Source organism: Limanda limanda, chromosome 18 (genome assembly GCF_963576545.1).
Source record: "Limanda limanda chromosome 18, fLimLim1.1, whole genome shotgun sequence".
NCBI lineage: Eukaryota > Metazoa > Chordata > Actinopteri > Pleuronectiformes > Pleuronectidae > Limanda > Limanda limanda.
In genome coordinates, this window is record NC_083653.1 from 12,875,912 (window position 1) to 12,900,791 (window position 24,880).

General features: G+C 41.9%; 2 protein-coding genes across 3 annotated transcripts; one reads left to right on the forward strand and one right to left on the reverse strand.

The window, feature by feature from the left end:
• The first annotated feature begins 555 nt into the window (after nt 1-555).
• Nucleotides 556-19,646, forward strand: snap91b (synaptosome associated protein 91b). 2 transcript variants are annotated; one of them, XM_061091927.1, is made up of 21 exons: nt 556-685; nt 5,699-5,841; nt 6,526-6,601; nt 6,942-7,044; nt 7,138-7,231; nt 7,331-7,442; nt 7,530-7,636; nt 7,720-7,761; nt 8,311-8,384; nt 8,646-8,651; nt 9,164-9,176; nt 9,270-9,400; nt 10,137-10,210; nt 10,386-10,400; nt 10,950-11,120; nt 12,556-12,654; nt 15,596-15,661; nt 17,684-17,770; nt 18,262-18,323; nt 19,370-19,453; nt 19,560-19,646. In XM_061091927.1, exons 1-21 carry the CDS (start codon nt 556-558, stop codon nt 19,644-19,646), a joined length of 1,776 nt encoding a protein of 591 aa, XP_060947910.1. The 2 variants fall into 2 exon arrangements, with proteins under 2 accessions (XP_060947910.1, XP_060947909.1); XM_061091926.1 differs by lacking the exon at nt 8,646-8,651 and adding an exon at nt 19,148-19,201.
• A 3,309-nt stretch (nt 19,647-22,955) lies between these two features.
• LOC133024894 (serine protease 23-like) lies at nt 22,956-24,370 on the reverse strand. Its single transcript, XM_061092055.1, has one exon. It carries the CDS (start codon nt 24,368-24,370, stop codon nt 22,979-22,981), a length of 1,392 nt encoding a protein of 463 aa, XP_060948038.1. The 3' UTR covers nt 22,956-22,978.
• Nucleotides 24,371-24,880: the final 510 nt, after the last annotated feature.

Consider the following 24,880-nt stretch of genomic DNA (forward strand, 5'->3'; position numbering starts at 1 on the left):
GGAGGAGGGGAAGCAGCCAAACCTGATGCGCCCTCCTAACTGGATCTTTGCGCGGCCTTGCATTAGACGATTTTTCTAAATATATATATAAACGATCGGAAGAGGTTCAGTGGTGCAGCATCGTCCATTGGTCCAATTTGAGAAATTATTGCTGCGGGCTGAGGGAGCAGCTTCCACCGCCACTTGACTCTTACATAACCGGGTGGCTCGAGCTGTCCAAGGTGCTGAACCGAGCGGTCCGGACCTGGGGGACGGGACAAGCCGTGGGGGGATTCACAACCTTGCGTAAGTCTGATCATGTCACCACACACGCGATCAACGTGACCGCACGATTTTCATGCGAGAATAACACTTATTAGGTTTTCATCTCATCCTGTGCGTGTTTTTTCCGCCCACACAGAAGGTCACAGGCCTACATCGGGGAGGAAAACGCACGGGATCGGCTCGACCCAACCGCACCACCTGGGTTTTATTCACATTCATCTTTCTTCATTGTATCGTCCCCTGCTTCGAGACGCGTTTTCCTGAGCCGGTCCATTCAGCAGGAGAGAGAAAATGTCGGGGCAAACGCTCACGGATCGCATCGCCGCTGCGCAGTACCAGCTAACGGGATCAGACATGGCCCGAGCTGTCTGCAAAGCCACCACTCATGAAGTGATGGCGCCCAAGAAAAAGCACCTGGACTGTAAGTGCACTCGTTTCCTCTTCTATTCCTTATACTGCAGGCATGTAAGAGGCAACAGGCCCCTATTCACACACACGTGCAGAAGCATGCACAGGCCACATGCCAGCACAGCCATAAGAGCCATTAAGACCAGTCACTTGTTAATTCCCCTTTGCTTAAATGGGTGTGGTGCCATAATGAATTGATGCAGCCATTGTGGTGAACCCCCTGCTGACCCTATGTGTCAGCCTTCAGTAAAGATGATGGACACTCATGCATGAGAGAGAGTAAGACAGGAGACAGTTAGGTATCAGTAGAAAAGGCCATATTTGAAATTGGACAGACAAGTAATCCCATTTATTGAATATTTGCGCTTCTGCAAAGCAATTATTTAATTTAACTTCACATTAAAGCTTTATTGATGCAAAACCACAGAAAGCCTAAAGGTATAAATAGTAATGTTTATAAGTGTCCTCACATTTATTTAAATTCCAAGCAAAGTTGCATATAGGTCACTGGGCCATTGGATATAATCCTCGCTGAATAAAATTATCAAACCTCACAGCTTTATTGACGCATCTACACATGACAGCAGGCAACCCATATGACAAATCATGATTAATCACCATCATCTCCCACAAATACTGAGTCAGACCAAAGCGGTGGTGTGGTGCTGAACACACATGGTAATGGGTGTAGTCAAGTTGGGCTATATGTCTTATGGTTTGTCTGTGTTTGGTCGCTCTATGTGCCAGTCTGGTCCTGTGTCTTGGGCTGGGACCTTATATCTTGCGATCCGCTACCCTGCTGAATAATTTAATAATCAGCCAATGACTGTCTTGCATTATTCACACAGCCAAAGGTGACAATGCTAATCCCAGAATGGGCCAGAGACTATGGCCACAGATTATGGCCAGAGACCATTGTTCCACCTTTTTTCTGCTGCTCTCGTGTGTTTGTTGTCTGTGTCTTTGTCTTACTTTGGACAGTACCGTCTTGGACTTGTTTAGCTGCCGGTACAGATAAGGATTCTTAGGAATTTGTGATTTATTGCCAATCCAGTTCAACAAGATATACTGTAGATACATGAACACGTTGCCTCCCTGAAGGTTTTTAGACTGTGAGGTTATGCTGTATCCATTTCTGGGGCGATTCAACAAGCTCCCTATATATAGGCCACTGTGCTGCTCTAGCACTTGTATCTTGGCTGAAGAAAATTCCTAACCTAAAAAAAGTGATAATCATCTCCACTCATACCAACATTAAATCAGTGAAATACACTCAAATAATACGTTGTTTTTTTTGTCTACATTGATATAGCAATTTAGGTTGAAATATAAACTAATAATTGAACGGCTGTATACGCTACTGCAGTTATAAGTCACCGATGCCATTATTTTAGATTCACTTGACAAAAACCTGTCAAATGTATTCCTTTATCTTGGTGGCACAGACTTTGACCCTTGGGATGGATGGATGGGATTGTGGTGGTGCAGTGAGGTTGCCATGTCAACAGATTGTGAGATTCAGTCAATGGCAGGGTAAGATTGCCACCGAGGGAGATTGTGACAAGGAAGACGGCAAATGACAGCGCTGTCATCTCGAGAGTGCAGAGACAATCAAATCAAAATGAATGCATGGCTCTTTAACAAAACTCGTAGACTGAAAAATTATTGTTGCTAAATGTTGACGATATGAAATTATGCTTTAGTGAAGTTTAATCTGTATTTGGGATTGTCTTCTCATTGTGGACTATTTAAAAGTATGAGCAGCCCGTAGAGGAATTGTGTGTGATCATAGTTATTTCAAAATTACATGTGCCTTTTCACCCTAATTTCTACTCCAAAATAAAATCTGCAAAGGATATATATCTATGGAGGATTCTCCTCTGTGTGAAGAGGTACTTCTAATGTTCTTTTGCCCCTGATGCATGTACACGATTTCTTCTAAAATGAGGCCCACAGTGCACACAGGAAATAAAACATCACCATGAACCATAAAACGCCCTCTGTTGAATTTCATATTCTTGTTTATCTAGTTGTGTTTTTCTCTTTTTAATAAAACGACCGCTGGAGGGCAAGTGTTTGCTCCAAATTTTCAGGGGAAACATGTGGTCCACACAAGGTCAACTGAAAATAAAGACCCTAGGGTTTGTTCACCACCAAAGGCAATAGATACAATTCATCACAAAGGAATTGGATGTAGAAATGTAGAAATGGGTGCACATCATGTGTCCAGAAGTGTAGGGCGCTGTGTCTGTGAATCACTCTAGCAGGAGCCACAGCATCTGTGTCATGATGGTAAAACCTGCTTGCATTCTTGCTGAGAATAAGCAAAGTTGAGTTATAGTGAAGCGCACACAAAATGTAGGGCCTATGCTTAGCCTAAATCTGTTTAATTAAGTGAATATCTGCTTTAACGTATGACATTACTGACCATTTGTGTCTCCTAATGCGCTTAAGTCATTTAAACCTTTGCATGTTCTTTACACTCGTTAGCGCTCTTGTTTATTGTCTGCGATTTTTTGGGTGTGTTTGAAGTTGAAATGGTGTACGCTGCCCTAATGTTAGCATCGTGCTAACAGTTCCACAACAGAATTATTCACACTGTATAGATTGAAAAAGTATCAGTGTGTAGTTGGGTACACAATAATTACTGAGTAAGAAGGTTTATTTTGGTGACATGTGGAGTAAATAGGTGTGAAATCACGTTATCGTGTCTGTTCTGTGTAATTTTATCTGGAATAATCGGGCTAGTAGTTTGTTGTGAAACTTTAAATCTCATAGTAGCAGACAGACTCACTTACACACAGTCACACACAAACTTACACTCACACCGTATGAGGCCTCACAGTTCATTATTAGAACTCTCCTGTGGGCCGTGGATTACCGTAAGAGTCTTTATTTAGCTCAGTCAATCCTCATTAGACTCACACACACACACACGATCATATGCACATGTAATTGGAGGTGTGTATGTTTCTCATAATGATGTCACAACTAGATTACTGCCCATGATTTGGCCCATATGGCAACACAATAAAACACCAGTAAACATATATTATATCTACACACACAGTTATTAGTGGATATCCTGAGCTTAAAATCTCCGAAAATAGCAGTGGACAGCTCTGTATTTACGATGTCAGCATGAGTAATAACTTTGTTGCTGCGCCGGTGACATGATTATGTTATATAATCACATTTCAGCCTTTGTTGACCATGTCTATGTGTATGCGTGTGTGCATGCATCTTCTGAAATTTCACAGAGAAAAGAGGCAAAAGGAGAGAAAGAAGAAGAGAGTTAACTGAGGGATGGTGGATGGAGATTTGAATGAGAGAGAGTAATGATCCTTCAGAATAAAAAACGCAAGCATGGCTAAGAGGTTTTGTTGAAAAGACTCTACAGTAATAGAGGCCGTGGTGTAGGGACAACAGATTGATGGTACTGCAGTCATCATTAAACACAAGAGCAACATGAGCAGAGCTGTGTGGCTGTTACCATTTGGTCAAACTGTATGTATATATTACAGATAATTATCATTTTATAAAAATACAGACAAAAGACATTTCATAAAAACGATTATGATGTTTTCTCAATTTTGTGCTGATAAGATAAATTAATCAGAGCCTTTATACACAACAGTGCTGGTAACAAAACTCGGATTATACTGCTAGTGTGAAATAGAGGGTGTGAAAACAGGAGAATAAGTGTTTATGTATATGTGCTGTACGGGGGCGGAGCAGTGAGGCTAGAACCAGTGATTAGTTATAATCTGTTTACATCCCCCCCAACCACCCTAACCTTCCCAGCTTACCACCTTTTTATGACCTTGGGCAGCCTCACTGCTCTAACTCTCATCTCTCATGTCAACATAACTGGTTCTCAGCAGACTTCCTGCTGTTCCTCTGAGCGTCTGCTCTTTCTCTTCCCTCACTCTGCCCCACCTTGCCTTTCTGGGTCTCCAGTTTGGTATCTAGCTGCTTGAGGCAAGGCCAAGGTCTATTCAATACACTGGCCTTCCTCTTCTTCCATTATTAGAGGTACCTGCCAATATTTGCTGCATTCCTCTCGGGTATGCTCAGTGCTGCTCTTGTTTGTCAATGTCAAGGGGGCAGGCTGTTCAATTTCATTTTTCACTTCCACAACGAATGCAATGTCTGCCCTTGAATTCTTTTATTTCATGGATTCCTGATATTTAAGGACCTTGAGTACTCTATGTAGCATTATTCACATACAACTTTTTTTTCTTGCTCGACCAAGTTCTCTTGTTGCGTTTATATTGTTAATTTTATAATAATTTTATATTTCTCTTTCTGTGGCCTCTCTCTCTCTGTTTCTGAGAATGAAGAAATTAAATGTTAGATTAGTTGATATAAAGCTGTGAGATTGTGTGTCGTCATCATCAGCTGATCAGGATCCTTCTTTATGAAGCCTGTGTTTGATATGATTTGTGTATTTCTGAAATTAAAATCTCTGGGCAATTTATGAAATTGTGATTCGGTGTTTGAATCTGTGTCATTAGTGACCAGTCAATGTAGCACAGAAGGAGATATACGTGTTAACATCCCACTGCACTTGTACAGATAGTGTTCCACTTAGAGCAGTGGTTCAGACACTTTACTTTAGGAGACCTCTCTATCTGTCTGAACTGGCAACCAGGGAGGGGAGATGACAAAGCACTATTCGCTACCTCTGCATTGTCAGCGCGTGCCAACGTGTGTGTGGGTGCGTGTGTGTGGGCACCAACATCAATTTGTATTTGCGTCAGGTCCCTCTCCTGGCTTAATATTCTCACGGGTCTCTGGAGCAGCTCTGCAGTGAACATTTAGCTTTCACACTTAATCAAAGTTTGATCACAGCTATTGAAATTATGTACGCATAGGTCTAAAAATAAACTGACTCCTCTTACATACCAAATTGGAGGAAACTTCCCTAATCAGCTAACCCCTCAACGCCATCAGACATCAGTAGACAGATTTATCGAACCATTGTGTAAATACTAACGTTTCTCTGTGACTGTGCACTTTGCAGACCTGGTGTCGGCCACCAACACCACCAACGTGAACATCCCTCAGATGGCTGACACGCTGTTTGAGCGGGCCACCAATGCCAGCTGGGTGGTCGTGTTCAAGGCCCTCGTCACCAGCCATCACATGTGTGTCCACGGCAATGAGGTGAGCGAGCGTGATACAGACCAATCACATCTGGACCAAATACAGTTCAAGCTTTACTCCATTCCATTTGAATTCAGCAAGACATGTATGAAATCTACAGTTACTGTTACTCTTTTATAGTATGTAAAAGCACTGATTACGAAGGGGCTTGTCCTTGTCCTATCCACATGTAAAAGAAATGTGTTGGTAGATAACTGAGGTTACCACTTTGGAGAGCGGAAATTGGTCCTATGAGTGTGATTGTGGTAAAGGTTGTGTGCTGATTGTGTCACAGCTGTGACCACAATTTCTCCAAGAAACAAAGTGACTCCTGTGGGTCCAATGTGCAAGCAGCTATCAATGGAATCACCCTGAACAGGTTGTCATTGTATCACAGGGCTAACATACTGACATCCACACAAATGGATGATTAAGAGTCTCTAATTAATGGAACCCCAATCAGCATGTTTCTGGACTGTGGGAGGAATGAAGTAGATCATGCAAACACACAGAAAGATAGGATTCGAACAATGTGGCAGTGAGGAGACAGTGCTACCCAGCTGGACAATGATGTGTTGAAAAGCCAATTGAAAATTAAAGTGACAAAGTGTTAATGTGTTTTCTTTATTGTAGGGCTTGGATTCAATTATTTGCTTCACTGCTTTTGACAGATACTGTTTAATTAGTTTTCTGTATCTTTCACAGCGATTCATTCAGTACTTGGCCTCCAGGACCTCCCTGTTCAACCTCAGCAACTTTATCGACAAAACCGGCTCTCACGGTAAGAACAAGACCAAGTCTGATAGTGCATGTGTGTGAGTAGGTGCGTGCATGTGTGTGCACATAATGTCTGTATCCAGTTGAGTATAATCTTTCTTATTATTTGGCAATGCAAAAAGACACAGCAAGAGATACACACAAATCACAAGAGGGACACACACTTACCTATATTATGACAATTTAAAAAAGCATACAAAGAACAGATATACATTTTCTGGATGTCTTAAGACTACATGCAAAGAGTGTACTGCAGTTTATTGAAGGATTTGCACTGATATAGACTGATATATTAAAAATGTACAGTAAAAGAAATATATAACAGAGAATATTTTTCTATTTAGGCTATGACATGTCTACATTCATCAGACGGTATGGACGATACCTGAATGAGAAAGCTTTCGCCTACCGCCAGATGGCTTTTGACTTCACCAGAGTCAAGAAGGGGTATGTTAACCATGGCCATCGCTGTCTGTGCTGAAATACTTGATACACCCCATGGCTTTTCTTATCTGTGAGGAATATCTAATCTTTTCTCAGTGCTGAGGGCGTGATGAGGACCATGACCACTGAGAAGCTGTTGAAAGGCATGCCTGTTCTTCAGACTGAGATTGACACACTCATGGAGTTTGATGTGAGTACAGCTTTGGCTTGATTTCTACTCTTATTTGAATTGACAGTGTCAGGTGGTGAAGGTTTATTTATTGGTTTTGTCATTGGTCTCTCTTCTCAGATTCATCCCAAGGAGCTGAACAATGGGATCATCAATGCTGCATTTTTGCTTCTCTTCAAGGACCTGGTCAAACTGTTTGCCTCCTACAATGATGGCGTCATCAACCTATTAGGTCAGTAAGTGCACGAGTCTCTCTTGCTTGGCAACCCACCTATCACCATGAATCTGAACCCGCAAACCTCCTTTGCTCTTTACATAGAGAAATACTTCAAGATGAAGAAGAACGAATGTAAGGAGGCCTTGGAGATCTATAAGAGGTTCCTGACCAGGGTGACCAAGATTGGGGAATTCATGAAGCTGGCTGAGGTAGGAAAGCCCTTAAAAGTACATCCATAATTATATATAGCTGTGTGGTACTTCCGATTATTAACTCTTTCTCTATTCAACAGACAGTTGGAGTCGACAAAAATGACATTCCTGACATTAACTATGTAAGTAAACACTCTGCATGTTTATTGTTTGCCCGCGGGTAGTATTGGGATAAGACTATGATGCACATGAATGCCACCCAATCCACCTCTCTCTTACAAACACACACACACACACCCCGTCTCACCCACCACCATCTCCCCAACCCAGTGTCTCCACCCGGGGGTAGTGGTGGATCTAGCAGACTCAGATGAAGAAGACTGTCCGTTTAAAACTCTGGAGGACCCGGTAACCATGGATACTGGGAATGCCTTGGTTGAGTGTGTTTGCGAGATGGAGTGTCAGCATGTTTAATTAAATTTGACAAACACATTAGACACAAAAAATCTTAATTGTGTGTGTGTGTGTGTGTGTGTGTGTGTGTGTGTGTTTGTACATGCATGTGGGCATTGCAGTGACTTTCTCCAGCGCCCTCTTACTCTGAAAGCTTCAACACGTGTTTTTCTACGGAAATAGAAATGTAGGCTACACATATAGGCCGAGAGTGTGACTCCAGACTCATGTAGGGAGGATCATTTATTCATTACTCCCAGTTTGATTTTTTTTGTTAGGCTCCCAGCAGTATCCTGGAGTCTCTGGAAACACACATGAATGGTCTGGAGGACGTAAAGACCGGAAAGAAGGGGTAAGAAAATGTTAAATAACATTTCTTTTTATTTCAGTTCAGTGCTTCTTTCTCTCAGTTTGACACCAAGATAACAGAAGTAAATGAGGCTGACACTGAGCAAACTCAGTCCTTGTTTTTCATGAGCTGTGTCACTACAAACTTACATAAGTGAGAGAAATGTTGAAAACCGAGCATATAGCATAGGCTGCTAATTTTCTATAATTTCCGTTAACCCTTCCTCTCTTTTATTCCCCATTTATGTTCATTTGGAATCACCAGTGAAGGGTGAGCATACGTTGTATGTTTTGTTGGGAGTTTACCTACTACTTAGAAAACTGTGTATTTAGAGCCATTTCACTCCCCAAAGTAAACCTACACATTATTCACATGTGAATGTGAAATGTGTTCATTGGTGTGATCACGTGTCTGAACTCTGCAAGAGACACATGTTTTGATGAGCAGTAAGTCACCACATGTGTGTGCCCATCCTGACATGCAGTGTGAATTGGTAAATGAAGGGTTTTATTCCAAAGTTTGAAGCGGAACAAAGTTAGAATACTTTGAACAATTGTTTGCATCAGATGATTGTGTATGCATCGGACATACAATATGGTGCTTTGGATATAAACTCTCTTCATATGATCATATATTACTCAATCCGTCTTTCATATTTGTTTGATTTCTTCAGTTTAGGTTTTTAGACATAATAATAGATCCATCAAATAGTTTCCAGCCTTTCCCACAAATATCTGTCCTTTTCAAATCAAACACTAACTCCTTCTCTTCTACTCTTTCAGGTCTCCAACAAAGGTATGATACACCTTTGATATAGCCTTTTATTTTTTCTAAGTTGTTCTGGTCTGATGTAGCACTGAAACAGGGTTTCCCTCGTCTATCTTTCAGGGATCGCCGACCAACAACGTGTCTCCAACATCGACTCCATCCAAATCTTCAAACGCTGTTCCCACACTGCAGCCTCCTCCCGGGGAGAGTGCTGGTGCCGCTGCTTCAGCCGCTCCAGAAACAGTGGAAGAGTAAGTAACTGTTTTCTGTGACCTTTCTGTGTCGTGTCATCTTGGTTGTGCTACACATTGTAGCACAGAATACTAAAAAAAACTTTATTAAATATAAATGTTTAACAATGAACGTTCCCTTCAACTTTAAAAAACAATTACACCAGATCTAATTTGATAGTAACAGTGTTTAAGGTGGACAGCCACCCAGAATTGAAGTCAGAACATCCCAATCATTACTGCGCAGATTCTATATAAGCAAATATTTTTGCTTCATTTCTGGGTAGTAAGAGGAAGTGTAGACACGTTTATATACAGTCTTTGGTAGTAGCAGGTAATTTCTACGATTATTTTGGTCATTTATTGTGACTCTAGGCTGCTGAGTCTTCCACTTTGTTCTGAACTGAAATAACTTTAAATAATTGGATGCATGGCCATGATATTGTAAACAGACATGGCCGGTCAACAGAGGATGAACCCTGCTGACAATTAGGGATCCACTGACTTCTCATCTGATGCCATGAGGTTGATATTTTTGGTTTTGAGTGAAATATTAAATTCAGATTTTTTCCTAGGATAAATATAAACTTGTGGGATCCCTTAACTTTTGCTCCATCTTCAGGTTAAAGTTTTTTACATGCCCAATACTTGGGTTTAACTACCAGTGCAATTAAAATTACAAAAAGCTGAAACAAGAACAACAGAGAGAAGGAACTTTACATCATTCTCTCTCTCTATTTCTTTCCCAATCCTACAGTTCCTTGCTGGACCTGGATCCTCTGTCCTCCTCAGGTCCCTCAGGACCATCAGCTGCCCCTACATCTTGGGGAGGTAAGTCTTCCTCCTTCATGTCAAATCACATTCATTTACATTGTATTGTGGATATAATCAATAGTATTTTACTTTTATTTCATTCCATCTTGATGTTTGAGTTTGTCTTTTGACATTTTTGACATTTAAATTGATAAAATATGTATTTCCTCTTATCTGTATTCTGCTTCCAAAGATCTTCTTGGATCAGGTGAGTGTCACTCTTTGCTTCACTTTACCTCCAGTCTCTAGTATAGATCTCAATGTAATTGATTCTCTTTCTCAAGTAACTTTAATGACATAGCCTGAAAACACCATAAATTTCCAAATTCTGAGTTTTCAGATAGTCATGAATGTACCAGTTGGACACTGTTACCTCCCTGTTTGTCTCCTCAAGCTGTTTTCTTTAGTCTGAGTGTTGTCTTTGTTTCTCTCTGCCTTCCCTCTCCTCTCCCCCTTCACATATTTCATTGTCTATTTTTGGTTTTCGATGGGGCTTTTTCGGTTGGTTGTTTTTTATTGGTTGATTATGACCGGATGGTGTTTATTCAACTTTAATTTGGTTAAAAATGGATTTTGCTTTGATTTGTCGATTCCAAATGATCTGATTTGGGTTTGATTTGGATTTGACCTTTGTTTTGGTTTGATTTTCGTTCACTGTCCTGAACGGTGACTCAATTGGTTATTTTTGTTGCTTTTTTGGGGGATTTATTTTGGTGCATTTCTTTGGGGATTTCGAACAATCCGTTGGTACTCGCAGAAATGGGCGATTCCTTGGTATCTGAACCCACCCTCACAGCAGAGCCCACCCCCTCTTCTGCAGCAGCAACGCCCACCCCTGCAGCAGCAGAACCCGGAGTCTCTCTAGCTCCTCCCACTAGCACAGCAGCTGCCACCTCCTCTGGTGCCACCAATATGGATCTGTTGGGAGGTCAGTGAGCTTCCAGAAAATTCTCTACGAAAGAATCACTCTGGGAAGCTCAACCCTAAAAACCATCATGCAATATGAAAACACAGACATGCATGTACAAACACAAAGAGTTTGTTGACATAACTTTGCGATGATATATATTTTTTTTATCCTGCAAGCAAAGTTACATTATCAAAAACCAGCCAACTCTTACAGAAGCATTGATGCACACATTTTTACAGCTAAAAGGTGTTTAATACTAAATTAATAAATAAGTAATAATTTTGCTGATAAATTGTTTAAAATTTTAAATGAAGAAATAAATTGTTAAATTATGTAAACACTGTAAACATAATATAGTAAATATTCAACTCAACACATGCTGGATTTTATTTTTTATATTTCAAAAATGTTCTTTTGGAAAACTCTGGATTTCCCCAATAGCATTTTAAATGTATGTCTTTTCTTACTTTATATTGTCACTTTTCATGAAAGTGGTATTCTCACCTTCCTCGCCTTCCTCTCTTTCATGAGCCGCCATATTTTGGCAGTTAGCTCCTCTTAGCTAGTGCAAAAACAAGGCCAAAGATAACTTTGTCCATTTGTCTGTTTTTGATGTTGTTGTTTTTCACTTTAGTTAGGTGAGCCAAAGACAAATTTACACCTTGGTGGACAACAAAGATATATATTTTAATTCTATTGTAATAATATTCTAATTTTCAAATTCTGAGACAACACAAAAGCAAAAGCTAGAGTGACCATGGATAAAGACTCTGTCTTTGTGTCTTTCTTTAGAAAATGCCAAATGGAGCTGACTGCTGTAAAATTGGCTGAAAAAGTTACAATAATATAAAGTGTCATTGGGGAAAATAGGTTTATGAAATAAGAGCAAATGTTTGATGAAATGGTGTTGAATTGATTCCAAAATGTACACTGTGAAACTAAGAATGGTCAAATAAGACTTAGTGATAATGACTTGAGTTTTAATTCTTTCTTAAATTCTTTCACAAATTATATGATTATGCCCGCTCACACACATAAGCATACTGCTACACTCATTCTCCACATGCTAAGTGTTTGATAGCCCGGCATGCTTTTCTTCGACCTCAGTGAAAAGCAATTCTATCAAACCCTGTCACATGACTACAGCTACAGATGGCAGCTGTAACACCTGTAGATTCCAGGCTTAGTCTGCTCTTGGTGCACTAAAATATTCTTTGCTGTAGTGCCTCCTGTCTGTATTTCCATTTGTCCATTCACCTGTCAGTCATTAATGTCATGTATCAATGCTGCTGTGTGCTACAGTTCAATACTTTCAGTTTCCTCCTTAAATACGGCAATCTTACCTTTATTTTCCTGATGTTCTCTTTTCCTCCCTGTTTTCTCTTTACCTTCTCCTCTGTCTCTGTCTATCTGGGCATCTCTGTCCTCTGCTGGGGTTTGGTGTGAACCTCAGACGCCTTTTCCACACCTGCTCCTGCCACTGAGGCCTCTGCAGCAGCAGCCGAAGGTGGGGCTGCAGCTACGTCTGCCCCAGCCACCAACTCCGGAGCTGGTGGGTGACTGAGAATCTGTTTGTGTGTGTGAGAAACTTTGTGTTTGAGTCAGTGGTGGAAAGTCGAGTTGCTGTCATGGACGTGGTTACCTCCAGCGATAACATAAAAATTGCTTCTCCTTGTGCAAATTAAGCTAACCAGCAGCTAGTGGTATCTTATTATTTAAAGGTGACTTTCTCAGTCTCTTTTTCCTCTAGTGTGGTAGTTATGTTTTTTTGTGAATGGAAAAGATCTGCAAAGTAAAAAAGCTCCTCTCCCCCACAGAAGCTCTGCTACTGATATGCTTCATCAGCTGTGGCCGATACTTCAGTGATATTTCGTGACAATACCCAAAATTGGCATTATGCACACCTAGCGGCTAGTCTGGCACGACCCCTTTAAATGCCAGGTTAAGAGCGAAGGCTGACATTTTCTAGACACACATGTTGGCCTGAGCCAGCTGGCCAATCAGAGCAGACTGGGCTTTATCAAGAGGGGAGCTAAAACCAAGTGTTTCAGACAGAGGCTGAACAGAAGAGCTGCAGCGAAGGACACTATGAGGACAGTGAAGTGTACTCAACACTAGAGCATGTAAACATTTTCAAGTTATAACACAAATAAAAAATATAAATATGATCATCAACCTTTAACAAACAGCCATTAGAGTGGCATCATACTGCCCTTACAATTCCTTAAAATACATTTAGCTTTAGCTTAAGCTCACTTAAATGTGGGACTTATTTAATTGAGTATCACAACCATGAACAAAAATATGTTTAATAACTTACAGAACAGTGTGTGTGTGTGTGTGTGTGTGTGTGTGTGTGTGTGTGTGTGTGTGTGTGTGTGTGTGTGTGTGTGTGTGTGGTGTGTGTGTGTGTGTATTTGTGTATATGTGTGTGTGTGTGTGTTTGTGTGCTTGTGTCTCAAGATCCACTATTCATTATTGCTGGTGTTGTCTGGACAGTGCTATTGTTGTTGCCAATGCAGACAGTGCTCTTGCCTCTTATCTTTCAGCATCAGAAGATTTGTGCTTTTTATCTGACCGAGAACGTTGCCAAGGGCAGATGGTGGTTGTAGTTGCGATTAGGTTGTGGTTGGTTTCTTAGGTGTATGGACTGTGAAGGACTTGCTTCAGTTTTTTGGTCTTTCATAAAATCTTTTAGCCCCTTTAGCTTCAACAGTTCCAACTGACAGAAGCTTGTTGCTGCTCTGCACATCTTCTCCTACTCTCAATCCCCTCATGTCCTTTTTCATTCCTCTCTCCTCAGCTTTCATGATTAGAGGAGCATTTTCATCCTCATCGTATGACACATTGACTTTTATTCAACAGACTGTCTAACCTTTCCCCCTTCCTCTTCATGTGCCACCCCCATCCCCCTTCTTCCCCAAAGACCCCTTCGCTCCCTCAGACGGTAACAGCAGCGCAGCGTCTGCGGGTGTAGACCTTTTCGGCATGATGACAGTGGAGAGTAATAACCTGGGTAGCTCGCTGGAGGCCTGCTTTAGCTCGGTGGTGCCCCAGCCCTCCCCCTCCCCTTCTCCTTCACCGCGCTTCACCTCCATATCCAGCACCATCACCACCATCGCAACCATTTCAGCTCCCATAGCCCCCAGTGCCGCCAACCCTTCGACTGACCTCTTAAACTGTAAATGTTAGCGACGTGTACAGTTCTGATCTCACTGTCTGGACCCATTGACTGGCATCTCCCTGGCTCTCTGGCCTGCCTGCCACCCTCTCCCCTCTCAGTACCCCTCTTTTGTTCTTCTTTATTGATTTCATCAGACTAATGTGCACATCTCGAAGGCCTCTTTCATTTCACCGTTGCTGCTGTGTGTGATCGTCCCCTTCATCTGAAAGTGTCTGAGAATTTTAATATCCCCTGTCTCCGGGCGCGCATGTGTTTGTAGATCTCTTTGATTCCATGCCAAACACAAGTTTCACCAAAGCAGACCACGCTCCTAGTGTTGACTTGTTTACAGCAGGTATTGCACCCAGTCTGAACATCTCACGTTTGTTCCCTCTCTCATATCCTGTCTTGCAGTGTGCGTGTGTGTGTTTGTGTGTTTTCTACAGCTTTGTCCTTGGCTGTGATCTGGAAAATGAGACTGCCCTCTTATGGGTCAGATAAAAAAGCTATTGAGCTGTCTGAAACGTTCACTAAATCCCTCCGTCCTCCTCTCCTGTTTTCCAGCATGAGACGCGTGCACTGCATTTGCGGTTGATGAATGTGCATCATAATGTGTGTGTACATTTGCATGAGGCTGTGTGAGTGTGTGTCAGAGTTTTAAACATCATCTCCACCTTGCCCTCCCCAGCAGATGTGTTCACCTCCCCTGACCCCATCTTTTCCTCCGCTCCCCCATCCAAACCTGACACGGGAGCCATCATGAACCTGTTTGGTGGTGGGTAACTCTCATGACTGTCCGCTCTATGCCATACTCCCCTGTTCATGAAAGCATCATCAAAGAAGAAGAGGACATAGAAGGAAACATTTGAGATTACAACCATAGTTGTGTCTAAATGTAGATTAACTTGTGGATTGCCTTCTCTATGGATCATGGAAGTATAACAAACAGATGAAGCTTGGTCATGTTGAAATAGTTGAATTATTTATGAGATGCAAGTAATGACTCAGGAGTTATTTCTTCCTTGCCTTAAAGTGTTATGATGATAAAAATAAAACTAGGAGCAGAGATGTATATATGTAAAAGCTTTTGTGCTTGTTGAAGGGGTGTGTACAATTCCAAAAGCAATATTGTGTGTTAAAAAAATGACTGTATTGAATGCATGTATTTATCCTTTCTGCCTTCCTCTCTAATTCTACACACTTTTGTTTGGCATTACCAGTGTGAAGCTGGAGGCTGATTAATACCCCTTCTTTGCCCTCATGCTGCGATGGAAACTGCACTTTGCTCTGCCACGGTTCTGGTTTGGTTTGATTTGCGTTGACCTGCCAGAGTCCACAGGAGGAGACGCCTCAGCTGCTGCCGCTCCCGCTGCCCCCGGTGCTGAGCTCATGTCAGGTACAAAAACAGCAACTCAGCTTTAAAGTGCCAGCCTGCATGTATAAGTGCACATTTGAGGTCATATCAACATAACTATGTTTACATGGAAACCAATATTCCCATAGTAACCCAATTAATTTACAAGTCTGAATGAATTTACCTTAAGCCAAAATAGGTCGTACTCAGAATAAGCAATAATCAAAGTAAGACATGTGGAGTGTTCTGACATTAGTCACATTGGAGTTTCGGAGCCACATCGACATACAACAGTAACCAACAGCTTGGCAGCAAGAAGGAGTTGGAGTTTTTGCAAAATTAGAAAGAGAACACCCATAATGGTCTACGCATTGAACATAAATATTTCAGGTTGGGCGTACTGGTGTAATCAGCCGTAGACTGTATGCTCTGTAACATGTTAACGGGACCATGAATATTATGTATTATATTTTAATACCACCTCATGTTAACACCAAAATCCAAATAATGTCTTTCTCTGAATAAGGTTAATTGTCAGAATATTGGCGTCCATGTTGCATATTTCCATTTCACTGAAACACACCACTGCAGATATTAATAACCTATTAGTACTCGCATGCAGCGTGGTTGTGCGTCTGTCTTTACATTCTTACGTGGTATATTTTTTACAGCCAGTTTCTAGTCATCTTGAATTTGATTGTAAACAAGATGGTTGTTATGTAGTTATTGTTTCTATTATATTTGGTAATTAAATAGTTTGTTGTTAATTAACTTTCATTAAACCCTAATTAGATTGTATTCCATATTTTTTCCATAGCAAACTTGAGAACGACTGCTTGTTGCTAGTTCAGTGTGATGTTGTTAAAGTCCCATGGATCTTTGTCCATATATGGTTGTTTCAGCATCGTCATTGCATCATCAGTCCCTCTGTTGTTAGTCTTTGGGGAACTCCGTCCTGTCTTCCCCACATTACGGGACTGTTCAACCGGTAACCATGGTAACAGTTACCTTTGCAACATGCGCCCCGCTCACCTGGTTCCTGGTCATCTCCTGTCCTGTGCCACTGGCCTCCATGTTATGTAACTGATGGTCTGCGATACTACTCTGAGGCGTAACTCTTTCTTTCCCCCCTTTTCTCTGTCACTGGTGCAATAACATCTCATTGTTTCATTATCACCCGCTCCTTTAAAACCTCATTGCATTTTTTTTCTCTCTCTCTCTGGCATCTCTGCTTTATACTTTCCTCTCCCTCTCACCCTCTCCCTCTCTTTCTCCATCTGGCTATTGGGCTGGCTCATTGCTTGCTTCCTGCCATTTGATTGGGTGAGTTTCCCTTGCTCTTTAACACGCTTAATTCCCACAGTGCACTGCTGCATTGCAGCACGGCAAGCTCAGCTGCACTGTCCCTTCCACCATCAGATGCGTGATGGTAACAAAGTGACTGTGAAGTAGCAGCGATATTTAGCACTTCTCTAGCTTCATTTCAGCTGCGGTGCTTTTACCCCAATTCCTCCTGCACTCATACGCATACAATGAAAATATTCATATTTATCCACAGCCACTGAAAATCATGAGTATGATGTTAGGATTGTGACTTATAGATCTGTTTGTCACATGTGGTAACATATTCTACTTTGTATTCATACCAGACACTTTTAGAGTTAGATTTGTTCATATTTTTTGATTGGAAATTACAATAGCAGCAAGGAGCTGACACTTGTCTCCAGCAGCAGATCTAACCATTTGAAATATTACAACCCTTTAACTCTCAGTCTTTATACAGATTCTGTACTCAAATTGTGATTTTTTTTTATATAAATATAACAAAATTGGCAATTTCACAAATTCTTCGAAGATACTTTACGTTTTATCACTTACTCCACATAGCAGTTCACATTCCAGTGCTCCTCTCCTCTCGCTGTTGTCATGGAGACACCTATTGGTTGTCATGGCAATGCCAAGTAGTATGCTGCTGAGTGTGAGGATAGCCTGCATTGAAGGATGCTAATATCTCCCTCCGTCTCCCCTCAACTCCCTTACTCCCCACCCTCTTCCCTCCCGTAGTATTTGATGGCCTAGGGGATGTAATGATGCCCACTGTGACCCCTCAAGCAGGCGATGTTGACACCTCTATGGCTAACATGGCGAGTAGTAAGTAGTCATTTAGATGACCTGAGTCAATATCATAGATACTGATTGAAAGAAAGTTCCTTTTTTTTTATAGAGAAAGGTAGGAGATCAATAAATGCCAGTCTCTTCTTAAATGTGGAATTTTTGAATGAATTAAACAACAAGATAAAATCTGTTTATTTATCAGCTTTGGAGTGGTTGTGAAATAAGTCAGACTTTGGAGAGAGTCAGGCTTACAAAGTCTTTATGCTAAGATACAGTAAACTTAATGTCTCCTGGCTCGAGCTCTGCACTAAACTTACACGTGACTGGTATTGATCTTCTGCTCTCACTCTCAGCCACAACATGAGTAAACAATTCGAATGTTGAACGACTCCTTTAATTCATGTGTAACTTGTGCATCAATTCCTGTGTGTTAATAATAATGTCAATAAATGAAACAGTGATTTTGCAGTACAGCTCTTCTTCTCTCCCTCTCTCTCTCTGTCTCTCTTTCTCTTTCTTTGTCTCAGATCTCTCAATGGGTTCCGCAGCGGTCCCTCAGGTAGCTCCCCCCAGTTGGGGTGCTCCCATGGTAAATGTTGTCTGTGTCTTATAGCATGGAGTGGAGCCGCATGGCAGCGACAGACAGGGCGTAACCTGTAGCAGCAATCGCAAAGCATTGCCTTCATCTGGCTCTCCAGGTTCCAGTGCCTTATCAGAGAGCTCTAGGACACTGAGAGGTGTGGAGTTGAAACGAGACCTGTAGCAAAACTCTGGTGGAGTTTATCTAAATGACAGATCTCATTGAATCTCTAATAGATCACATGTGTTGGTAGAACATTTGAAAATTATCAAAAGCATGGGGCAGATATTTAGTTTGAGTAATAACATTCAGTCTGCTCCCCAAAAAATCTTTTATTTTTCTGGAATATCTACTGGAGAGTGATGAAGTGGTAAATTAAGAAGCTGCAACAGCTTCTTCTTCTCTTGAGTAAATACTTTCGCCAAAGCCTGCTAGCGTCCAGGAAAGACACCGCCTGGTTCTCCAATCATCGCTGAACTCAGTCTTCCATCGACAGATTTGCTTCTTCTGTAAATTTCAATCGTCTTTTTTGCCACAGTTCACTCGTGTGAAGGCTTCCTGCAGCCAGCTTCCTTTCTGCACTTCAACTCCATGCATGTGTAAATAGAGGATGAGCCCTCATAGGTCAAATAGGGTTTGTGTTGTGTCGTGTTTGTCTTCATTTGGTGTGCTCGTCCGTATCCAGCATTACTTTTGTATGTTGTCAATTGTGTACTCTATGGTTTTAAGTGTGTGTACATTCCCTTGCAGTGTGTGTCTGTCTTATATGTAGTGTTGTAACATCCCAACTCCTCCCCTCCCTCCCCTCTCCTCCCCTCCCTCCCCACCTTTAGACTATACCCATGGGTGTCCCTACTTTTATGGGGACTCACCCCTGCTACAGCATGGTAAGACCACCAGTCCAGTCCAGTAATGTTCCTACACCAGTTAGACGGACATTACCGGACACTGATGGACAATGACCCCCCCTCCCTTTAGGTGTCCCTCCCTCTCCTCTGAAGGCAGACGCTGTGTCTCATTTTCTCTTTTTCCTTTTGTCTGTATCTGTGTATAAGTCCGGAGCACCGGGTGGCGGAGCTCCCATGATGCCCATGGCGAGGCCAAGTTTCCCAGCCACCGGAGCGACACCCGGAGCACCGGTAACACACTCACTCTTGAATGGGTTAAACACACATTAATGACACATTCATATCTATGCAGCTGCTGTGTAAGAAATTGAAGTGCTGAAAGTAATTGTGTTTGCAGATGTCTCCTGGAGCAGCTCAGAGCCCCAGAAAGCCTCAACCTCCCAGGAACGCTCTGGATGACCTCAATATTAAAGACTTCATGTAGACGGACTGACCCGAAACCCCCCAAGGTACACAATGCATCTCTTTACAAGTAGTAAATTGTATCATGCTGAGCTAATGTTGTTCCTACAATAAAAATGTTTCACTAAATGAATAAAAGGAAAAATGTTCAAAGTGAAATACTGGATGCAATTGCCTCTATAAATACTTGTAATGAAACAATCTAAGAAGGGACCTTTTCCTTTTCACTACTTCACGAAAAAAAACTTACCCTTGTCAAAGAAAGATTATCTTCAGTCCTGTCTCTTGAAAGTGAAACAATAAATTGCTGGAGAGATCATTGTGTTAGTGTTATATGTTTAAGTGCACCTGATGCAGAGGACTGTGGATATTTGAGCAACGGGACTGACACACAACTTCATAAGAGGGAGATTGAAGACACATTCTTTTGATTTATTTATTACAGAGCCCTTTCTTTCCCCGACAAGTGATATTTATTTTCATCTTCTGCAAAATAAACAAGTATCTTGTCTGCACAACATAAAAACCCTCTGGGAACATGTCAATATTTGCATTGCTAAGGCATAATTGGCTCAGGGAGTAGGCTGCTTTTATAGCTTTTAAAGAGCAGCAAAGATTTCATTATTTGATATTCAAAGGTCAAAATAAATCTTGACTAGCTATTCTCTCCATCACTGTGGCTGTCTGCATGCATCTGGAGTCGTAATTTCATTTAGTAAATCGTCTTGTGCGCACAATATATTTATCGTGTTCGAAAAATTGATCTTGCGTGTACAAGATAAAAAAAAGCACCATCGGAACTTTAGGGAACCAGAGGGGAAATGTTTTTGAATTGTTATAATCTAATATTTTATCTGATGGGTGTGCATGTTCCTATTTGGACCCAGACTTTCTTAGAGCTCACCTGTTTCTATTGAGATCCCTCGTTTTTAATGAACTCTCCATCCTCCATCTCTCTGCTTCTCTCTGTCTCTGCAGGTTTATTGTATCTGAAGCTCCGTGGATGTGGACGTCTGCACTTCCCCACTGCCTCCCCCTCCATCACGCCCCGACCCCTTCAGCCAACCAGCCATCACATCGACAACCTTTGCCCACTGAACTCCCACCAGCCGTGACCCCCCTGAAGAAAACAAAAAACCCTCCCCTCCTTATCTAATGTTGTAGCCCAACTGTGAATGTGAACCCTAGATACAGAAAACAAAATTCAGTTTATGTGTGTGTGGGTGTGCGTGTTATTCAGTGTTAACCTTTACTTAATATACCACTGGAAAAAAACGAACAAAAAAAACTAATAGATGTGTATTTAGATTCATTCTGGATATCTGCATATCAGCTGACTTGGAATGGTGGATATATGTTGGTTTCTTTGCGCATCTCCCAGAAGAGGACTGTGTTGTTAAATGTGGACTGTGTTCAGTGTGTGTAACTTCACTGGCCAACCCCCCCTCCCCCCACTCCCACTCCTTAATCCATGTCATCCAAACTAATACTGAGCTACGTTTATGTCATTGAAGACTTGGTTGTTCCTGCTCGGCCATCCATCCTCCCACCTGTTATTAATCCAAAATGTACCTGAACACAACTTGCAATCTAATTCTGGACTTCTCGTTGAACACATCTGGTTTCGTTTTAACTTTATCGTTTTGTAGGGATCGCACGAACACGCAAAGGTTTGTGAAATGTGTTCAAATCGACATGTTTTAAATGATAGATTATACATATTTTCTTTATTTTGAGAAGATACAAAAGCGTATCATATATTTTTAGTTATGTCAAATTATATGGTTGAGAAAAAAAGGCAAGTAGACTCAATAAACCTTCCCTCCTTCTTTGTACATATCTCTAAATCTGTAGTCAGAGTCAGTATTGAATGGAAACTTTGAGTGTTTACTGTTCCGCCCTCTGCTGGTGTGGAGTGATTTTGCATTGTAGCGCGCAGCACTGGTCAATCTGGGATGCAACCTGCAAAGTGCTCTCTAAGAGCTACTTTGCTTGTCTCAGTCTCCATATGAAACGACGAAAGAGACAAGGAAGCATCTGATTGGAACGTGGCCTCAGTCCTCCCCGGTGCATCTGTTCATACACTGTCACTGGGAGTCTTGGGGACTCAAGTATACGCTGGATGTTCTGTGTGTTGTTTCTTTCCAAAAGTGACTGTATCTTAATCCATTGTGGCATTAACGACGTGTTGAAAGAAAAATAAAGACGACTATGACACATGAAATCTAAAAGAATGTGGGTAAATAATGTTTGCAGAGTATTGATATGAAGGCTGTGATGTTTTTTTTGTGTTTTTTTTTAAAGTTTATTTTATTTTGGGTTATTATGGATGGCATCGCCCTTTCTCCCTCCCTCGCCCCCACCTGCATGTGAGTCCAAATGAGATGCAATAAAAGAGAAATACACTGATCCAAACCATCCTCATGGCTCATCACTTATCTCTGGTCTGCTTGGTATTTCAAATTCAACACTTTTATTTGTTTGTGAATTATCAAACATAAGACAATACAAGACGGTATACACAAATACACACTCACAGCAATAAGATGTTGTCTTTCCTTTTACATAAACTGAAATTATCGAAGTCGTAATCTTTGTCCTATCAACATACTACAATTCGTTGTTCGGATGTTGGTGTTTAGAGTGTTTTACCCTTATTTTCATTTTGTAGGTCATAAAAGTTCATTACTTACCATATTAGCTGAGCTATGAAATACAAGAATCCTAAAGATGGAAGATAATGAATGACAAAACTTAGAAAATATAAATTAAACTTATTAAAAAAGAATAAAGTTGGCAGTAAACTTCTTGGAGAGACAAAGAGAAAGAATATCTTGAGTCACAAAGAACCAGACCTCCATAGTCCACCGATAACACCCAAACAATCTGACCTGTGTAACTGTTGCTGGTTGAGAGGAATTGTGGGTAATGATTTTGACAAGGGAGAAAACGCTTTTATTTTCAAGTCAACATTTACTACGATATTTATGCATATCCCAAAAAGCACTTACTGATATTATTTAGTGTAACTGTACAGGAGATATATATTCAAAAATCATTTTTCGACTTGTATTTTGCAACATAATGAGACAGATGAAATGTTGATTAGAGTAAATGTTGATATGACATGTTTGATTAGGAGGCGTCTCTATTGGCTGTTTCAGTGCTTGAAGGAGGCCATTTTGATGATATCCTATCCATATCCTAATTTTACAACAATTAGAAAAAAACGCTGCAGTCAGCACCTAAGAAAAATACATACAGAACTTTCTTAAGAAAAGTTATGGGATCTTGGAGTCTTTTAAAAAGTGACGTCAAATGTTTTTCTCGATGGAGATCCATTGCTCTGGAAGTTCAGACCTCTTTACAGAGACTTGGGTCTCCGTGGATCCAGTGGCAGATCTGGGCGTATTTGGCCGGAGTGATCCTCACGGCAACGTTAAAGTCCCTCAGCTCACCTCCCTCCACCTCCACCCACCGATGGCCCGAGAACACCCCGATCACCCTCCTCTGCCACTTCCCTTTCCCGCCTTCATCTCCCGCCTCCTGCCTCAGACGAACATAAACGCCAGCGCCTGTCGCCCCGGGCTGTGCGTCGCACCGCTGGTACATCAGGTTGTCGGACTCCTTTGTCACTGAGCAAAAACGGTAAACCACCTTCTCGTCCCCTTGCCCGTCCAGCAGGCTTTTGTCTGCGTCGTAGCCTGAGAAGTGGATCCGTGCCAGCGGAGTAGTGGATGGAGCCACACCGAGGGCCATGGGCTTCTGCTTGACTTGTCGTTTTAGCTCCAGAAGAGCGTAGTCGTAGTCAGAAGAGGCGGAGTTGGTGGAGTCCTTGCCGTGGATCCATCCTTGAGGGATTTGGGTTTGTTTGACTCGAGTCCAACGGAAGACGGGTTGCTTTCTGGATTCGACGCTGCGTCCGACGCGGCTGGGGCCTTTTCGTTTTCCTACTCTTTCAATATTTCCAGCCCCAGCTTCCAAGTGACCTTCCACCCTTCTTCCTCTGCGTCTCCCATTTCTGCCTCTTGCCACATCTCCATCTAAACTGTTATGCTCCTCACCCTCCTCCATCGTCTTCTCCTCTCCTCTCCTCCCATCCCTCTGTCGCCCCCCTCTCCTCCTCCCTCCTCTTCTTCTTTTGGCTTTGAGCTGCAGCACTCCTACTCTGAGCCTCTTGGCACTCTCCAGGTAGCCGGCGCCGTCGTGGATGCAGTGTGCCGCTGTCAGCACGTGCTGTGGGGACACCAAGACTCCAGAGCATCCGGTGGAGAGACGAACAGCGGTGGAGAATGGGTAGTTGGTGATAAAATGTGAGTCGGAGATCACGAAACGCCCGTCTGTTCCGTAAACCTGTCGTTTCCTTCTTGTGTGGATCTCTGAGTGGGCTGGCATACCTGCAGTAGTGTTGTCAAAACCTTGCAAGCTGATATCGGTATGCGTGCGTGTACCGTTCTCATACATTGTCTCGTATCCCAGAATCCTCTCTTGCTCCGTCTGGTCAACTGGTGGTAACTTTTCTTGACACTCAATCCCACAGAGTGTCTTTGCACTTGCTTTCTCCCCATCCTCCTCCTGCCCTCTGAACGACAGGGTGTTTAACAGCTGTGTGTGCGTGTCCAGCAGCACCGGGAGGCCCTGCCTGGGCCACCTGTCGGCCTCGCTGCCTCCATCTTTGGCAAACGCTCCAGATACTATGAGGGCGGCCGCGCAGAGCAGCAGAAACTGACCGTATAGGAAGCCCATTTCACTGGAGAGAAAGAAGAAATTTACTCAGTGTTAAAAAGAGTTAAGTGTTTTGACAAATAATAGAGAAAATACAAAGCACCTTGTCCATCAGGCCTAGCAGGCTATTTATGATAACTTTTTAAGCCAGCAGAGGGCGCACAAGCTCAGTTTCTGAGCAAATCTCCTGACAAAAAAGTTGAGTATAAATTGTCAATGTGTCTGCAGCTGAATAAAACATGTAACGGTTACATTATTACATGCAACAGGCTATTTAAACTGCGGACATCCGCTAATTATAATGCAAGTATAACTAATATAACTGTAAGTATGATGTTGTTTTTAGAAATTAATTAAATCTAGGAAAAGACAGCCAGAAGTCAAAGATAATAAAATAGCTGTAGAACATATGAGCCTAAGGGGGTGTGATTGAATTTATAAGGATTCACAAAAAAGAAAAATTAAGCAAGAGATATGAATTAAAAGAATGTTCTTACCTGCAAACATTCACAAAGCAACCCTGCAATTTCC

Bases quoted from the DNA above. Each gene is read 5' to 3' on its own strand.
- snap91b (XM_061091926.1), top strand. From the start codon at position 556: ATGTCGGGGCAAACGCTCACGGATCGCATCGCCGCTGCGCAGTACCAG. The intron at 6,602-6,941 runs GTAAGAACAAGA...TTTTCTATTTAG, and splicing joins CGACAAAACCGGCTCTCACG to GCTATGACATGTCTACATTC. The intron at 19,454-19,559 runs GTAACACACTCA...TTGTGTTTGCAG, and splicing joins GAGCGACACCCGGAGCACCG to ATGTCTCCTGGAGCAGCTCA.
- LOC133024894 (XM_061092055.1), bottom strand. From the start codon at position 24,370: ATGGGCTTCCTATACGGTCAGTTTCTGCTGCTCTGCGCGGCCGCCCTC.